The sequence below is a fragment of the Carettochelys insculpta genome, chromosome 1 (genome assembly GCF_033958435.1).
Source record: "Carettochelys insculpta isolate YL-2023 chromosome 1, ASM3395843v1, whole genome shotgun sequence".
Classification (NCBI taxonomy): Eukaryota; Metazoa; Chordata; order Testudines; family Carettochelyidae; genus Carettochelys; species Carettochelys insculpta.
The window spans coordinates 127,539,930-127,545,929 of NC_134137.1; the positions used below are offsets into that span (position 1 = coordinate 127,539,930).

The 6,000-nt window shown below is 45.5% G+C and overlaps 1 protein-coding gene across 2 annotated transcripts in view; it reads right to left on the minus strand.

The window, feature by feature from the left end:
* MAP4K4 (mitogen-activated protein kinase kinase kinase kinase 4) overlaps positions 1 to 3,455 on the minus strand; it is a 237,334-nt gene extending 233,879 nt beyond the window's left edge. For both annotated transcript variants that reach the window (XM_074991463.1, XM_074991454.1), the window contains exons 1-2: positions 2,867 to 3,455; positions 2,397 to 2,462 (exon numbers count right to left, since the gene is read on the minus strand). In XM_074991463.1, coding sequence (XP_074847564.1) covers positions 2,397 to 2,462; positions 2,867 to 2,923 — 123 coding nt within the window. In that variant the 5' untranslated portion in view covers positions 2,924 to 3,455. The remainder of the gene's footprint in view (positions 1 to 2,396; positions 2,463 to 2,866) is intronic.
* Positions 3,456 to 6,000: the final 2,545 nt, after the last annotated feature.

Consider the following 6,000-nt stretch of genomic DNA (forward strand, 5'->3'; position numbering starts at 1 on the left):
AGCACAAAGCTCCACCAAAGTCCTTGTGGGTGAAGTCTCTGACCACACACTGCTCATTGCAGGACTGGAGCTTTATTTAGGCACCTACAAGATGATTTAGGATCCTAATTTTAGGTGCTCTTTTTAAAAAAAAAAAAAAAAATCTTGTCTTCATTTTCTTACACGTAGGGTGCAGTGACAGTAAGTCAGACAATCGTGTTCCTGAAGTCGTGATGTCAATAACAAACATGGAAATAAATCAAACTAGTCAGGTCTGAAAATTCCTAGCCATTAATTTGTCTAATGGAAATCATTTTCTGGCTTGTAGACATGCTACAAAGACTTGATCTCAAAAAGTAAGAATTATAACTGTAAACACCACAAGGATGGGGCTGAGGGGAACAGGGCACACATGGTTCATTTAATCATGTATTTCACAGACAAGTCAAACTTGTTTTTACAACAAATGACAGTCTCGCCTTTAGATGACAAGGGATTTACCACCCCCTCCCAGACCATCAAAAAAAAAAATAGTACAGCTGGAGTAAGGAGGGAGATTAAATACTGCTCTAGGGTCCTCTGTGCATTCTCTTCACACCCAAAGCAACTTCATAAGCAGCTTAGAATCACACCCTTCTTTATAAAATAAACCATTATGACGTGTTTATGTTTTGGGTAAACCTGGTGTGGTTACATTAGCCCATTACACCACTTACCCATGCACCATCTGATGTCAGAGAGGTTTCTTTCTATAACAAAGCAGTATTTAAATAACCTCTGAACTGCAGTACCCAATCAGTTTTTCTCAAAACAATTACTGGAGGAAGGGAGAGCTATTTTATCACTTTCCAATACAGAAAAAAGTAATAGTAGGTATACTGAAGCCAAAATTCTGAGAGCTTGTGTGTCATCAAAGTGAAGTGATTGACACTTAAACCTAGCATGATTTTCTATTGTTTCAAATTGATGCACGTATTTGTTCAGCTTAGTTTTTAAAATAGGTTGCTAGAGTATTCTATGCTACTTAAACAAAATGAATGTACATTGCCTATTGTCACTCAACCCAACAAGGATTGCACTAATTAATTCAAAGTCAGCCAGCTAGCAATTTACCAACTGCAATAATTAATAAGGGAGTTTAAAATTGGACACACCCTACTTTTTCTTTTAAGGAGGGCTCAGGTGATGCAAGCTTTGTGGGCACAAAGATTACAGAAAAATAATTATTAGATGGGTTAGCCTGAGGGAGATGCCAAAGGTCAGCCTCCAATCAATCTTCCTATCTTACACAGGCCTGTTGAGCCAAATGGTTATCCACCTTTTGCACACTGAAAGAGGCAAATTAACTTCATTTCTACTTCTAAATTTTGACTTGCCTAACAAAGAGACACATGCTCTCTCTCTCCCTCACCCAGCCTAAAGTTCACCCTCTTAAAACAAACCTAAATGCACTTCCTTTACCCAAAGGCACATTACATGGCTTATTTATTCATGTAGGGAGAGACTGATAGCAGTAAATTCTCTTAATAAAAGAAAACCATGTTCTATTAGTTCCAATTACTCCCCCCCCATTCCCTTGCATCTGTGCATAAATAATTTCTGACATCTTCAATCCTTAACCCATTTGTTAAAACTGCATGGTGGATCACTATTAAATCATACTTATAACGGCCACTCCTTACCAAGTCATGCACTCTCGGATCTGCATGTTCCACTTACTGAACGTTGTGTGAAGCAGACTGTCCAGGTGGGTGTGAAACCAATTTCTCACTATCTTCCTTTTGCTTTAAGTCACACACATATCAAACATTTTTTTTTGAGGAATTCTGATTTTACCATCTTCAAACAAATAATCCATCCTGCTCTGGTCGTCCCCCATCATCCACACCCTGTACACTGTGCACAGCAAAGTAGGAAATGGATGCAGCCCCCTTTACCCTATCCTTTGCATCTTACGAATTTTGAACATTTCCAGCAAGGAAACTGTGTACAATTTTAAGTCAGGTCATTTGTTATTGGTATGTAAACACAAAAATCAACACCTGCCATTAGAGCAAGCAGTTCGGTGTCCAAACAGCACCCATATCTACTTACATGGACCCTCACAACCACAGTACCTTGGAGCCGTCATTTGTTGTGTTCTTTATTTTATACGTTAAATCAGAAAGACCCTAGACCCTGTCAGGAGAGGTAACTCCAAGGAAGTAATTTATGCTCCTTTTCGAAACCCCAGGAGTGTCATGGAGAAAGGTAGACGCCAGCTGGTCACAAAACAACAAGACATTTTTTATTGTCCTTAACTTTCCTGTGCAGAATAGGGGGAGGGAGCCTGCCATCCGATGTGCAGTAAACAAAGCAGGGAAGTAGGTGCTGGGCAAAAAAGAAAAAAGATGAAGAAGAGAAATTTTGACACAAACCTTGTAGACTTGCCCATAGGTGCCATTACCAACGACTTCCACCAGCTCAAAAATCCCAGCTGGGTCCTACAAAATCAGAGGGGGAGGGGAGAGGAGAGGCGAGGAGGGTGGTTACATTTTTGGAAGGCGCTGGGCTAATGGCAGGGGCTGGAGCGAGCGCGGAGGTTGGCCGTGCAGCTGTTGCGCCCTGTTTTTCCACGCACATGCCAATACATGCAAACAAAGGAAAGCAGCCCAGGGCTGTACTCTCCCCTCCCCACCCCGCAGCTCAACACCCCCCCAGTAGCTCCCGCGACGGGGGCGGGCCAGGAGCTGCCGGGCTGGCCAGCGAAGTGCCCCTCCTGGGCGGCAGCTGCCCCCCAGAGCTGACTGCAACCCCGGCAGCTCCTTCCACCCCACCCCACCCCGCCCCGCCCCGGCCCGGGCTCGCCAGGACAAAGCCCCGCCAGGAGCCCGGCGTCCGCACTCACCCGCAGGGAGGAGAGGTCGATGTCCACCAGACTTTTAGCCGGAGACTCGTTCGCCATCTTCCCGGCTTCAGGGGGTCGCTCCCCACTCCCCGGCTGCTGCCCGCTTCACTCCCGCCGCGCCGGGGGGCAGCCCTGCTGCATGGGGCGCCGGCGGCGGGCGCTGCTTGGCTTCCCGGCGAGGAGTGGGGCTGGGCTGGGCTGGGCTCTTCCTCCCCCTCTCCGCGCTCCCAGCCTCTCTCCAGCGGGGATCGGAAGCGGATTTACACCATGGTAAGGCGGCGGGTGCAGCGGCGGCTCCCAGCCGGTCTCTGCCCTGCACGCCCGCGGACGGGCACTACACACCCAGCGCCAGCCCCGCTCAGCCAGCCCCGCTCCGGCATAGGGCGCTCGCTCCCACCCAGCGCGCTGCCCAGGAGCGATCCGCGGGCGCCCGGCTCCGGCTCCTCCTCTCGGGGCTGCTGGGCTCCGGCTGCCGGGCACAAGGCACCAGCCGGGGCGCTTCCGTTCCGACCAGCAGCGCTGGGCTGAGAGCCGGGAGTGAGACAAAGATAAGCCCGGGAGGAGGAGAAAAGGGATCCGAGCGAGATCGTGGGCAGAGAGCAAACAGCTCCCCCTTCCCTTCTCCAGCAGGAAAAACCGGCGGAAACACACGCCACCCCAGAGCACTTCTGGGAAAAAAAAAAGCCTCGGCTCCTCTCCCAGCCACAGCGGGTGAGTGTCTGGGCGGCTCGCTCAATATTCAACAGGGGTGTGGCCGAGAACAATAGATAACTAACTCTGGCCTCGCTCCGCGCTGCTGAAGGACCTTGCCCTGCCCTGCCCTGCCCTGGCGATGGCTGGCGATATCGATCACTCACACACACACACGATGGCTAGAGATACACACATCACACACACACACACACACACACACGATGGCTGGAGATACACATCACACACGTGCGCACACACAATGGCTAGAGACACACACACACATGATGGCTAGAGGTACACATCACACACATGCATACACACCCAATGGCTGGAGATACACAGCACACACACACCCAATGGCTGGAGATACACATACACACACACAGTGGCTGGTGATACACATCACACACATGTACAATGGCTGGAGCTAGACATACACACACAATGCACGCTTCATATGCCTCTTAGACCCATAGCTAGCTCAAATCCCCAAGACTGGCAGCAGAAGAAGAGCAGAGGCATCCACAGTGAAAGGGGAAAGGGCTTGCAATATTTTCCAGCACTGAGGGACACATCAGGATTGAGAAGGGTGTTCGCACAACACTCTGAACATCCAAAATACTGTGTAAATGAGAAGCTGTGTTTATTATATGTGATGCCTTTTCAGCGACCTGAATTGATAGGCGTCAATATAATGGAAGTATCAAAAATCTACCCCCTGGAGTGGTGCCAGTGAGCAGTTTCAGGGATCACAAGGGTTGGCTGGGTTGCACAGGTTGGGAAAATGTCTTTTATGTGTAGAGTTACGCTACTTTTACAAAGGCGGTGTCTACACAGGAGCATTATTTCAGAATAAGCTATTCCAAAGAGCTTATTTCAAAACAATTCTGCTACACAAAAAGTGCATTTTGAAAAAAACAGAGCATCCAGACCCCATAGAGCTATTTAGAAAGAGTGTCCTTGGATGCACTATGGCTTAATTTGAGATAGCCTCTATTCCCTTTCTAAATAGACCCTATTTCAAAATATCTATTTTGGAGTGGGCACTGTTCCTCGTACAATGAGGAATACCGATTTAACAAATTCAAAATAAGCCATCTGCTATTTCAACATTATTTTGAAATAGCAATTGCTTTGTGTAGATGCTCACAAAATTACTTTGAAATAGCAGCTGTTATTCCGAAATAACTGCTGTGTAGACATAGCCTGAGTGACCAAAGGGCATTGAGAAAACATGATCTGCTCCCTGTACATTTCTATGCATCTAGGAATTATTCAAAATCACCATTGTTAACACCACCAACAGATTATCAGTAAAGAGTAAAATAGTGCTATGGCAGTGGGTTTGCTAAAATAATAATAATAACGAAAAAAAAATCAGTCTGTGTTAATTTACCCTGTGTCCAACATGCCCTACTGAGGCAATCACTAACCCACATCCAAACCATCCTGCATCCCAATGGCTTTTCACAAAAGTAGAAGACAAACAATAGCTTCCAGAATCAGATCCTACAATCCTGTAAAAAGATATTTTTAACAAATACCTTTATTGACACCTCCTGTCTTAGGCCCCGTTCCTGCAAAGATAGACAGCATGGGCATAAATTTATTCACAGTTGTATCATTTACTTCATTTGGACTACTTACATAAGTCTCACACACACAAATCTGTGCAGGATTGGGTTCTTAATGAATTTCTCTGCAATATCAAAACAGAAAAATTAAGGTCACTGTATACAATAATAAAAAGTCTTATCTGCCTGCTAGGAAGTTGATTTACACGTGCTTTCAATACCACGGTTGTCCTGTCTATTTTGCCTTTAAAACTCTTAACCATAATATTGCATAAAGATATTTTCAAGTCTTTTATTTAAGTTGATGGTAAATTCAAGTTTTCTGACAAGGAAATATTAAAAGAACAAAATAAGCCTGTTGAAGAGTAAGAATTTTAAAGTATCTTCACATTTCAAAAGTTTTCTTTTTTTATACAAACTTAGGGCTGGATCATACAACTATACCTGCATATACAGAACCCCTGGTCCATGTAAAAGCCCTTTGGTTTCCATGGGACTTCAGTGAAGAGCTCAGGCTGCATGAGTGTAATTACAGGATCAGGGCTCAATGTTTCAAAAAGTTTACAAGTACATTTTTACCCAAATGTATCAATAAGAGTTTTCTTAATTTACACCATTGTGAGTGCTTCATCCTTTTGTGTCCCAGTGCTTACACAGAGTGACAGGTTTTGCAGAGCTGACACAGATTCTGGTGCGTGTTTGTCTAAGTCTTCCTCAGGATAGGGCCTAAGTCCTTAGAAAACGGTTCTGTGTTCTTTTCTATGGAGAAAGCACCTAACACACATTGGTGCTATTGGAAAATAAAATTTACTTATGCATTGGAGTCCAATAGTAAAGCGGGGGTCAACGCACTTGTGGTTGTCCTCT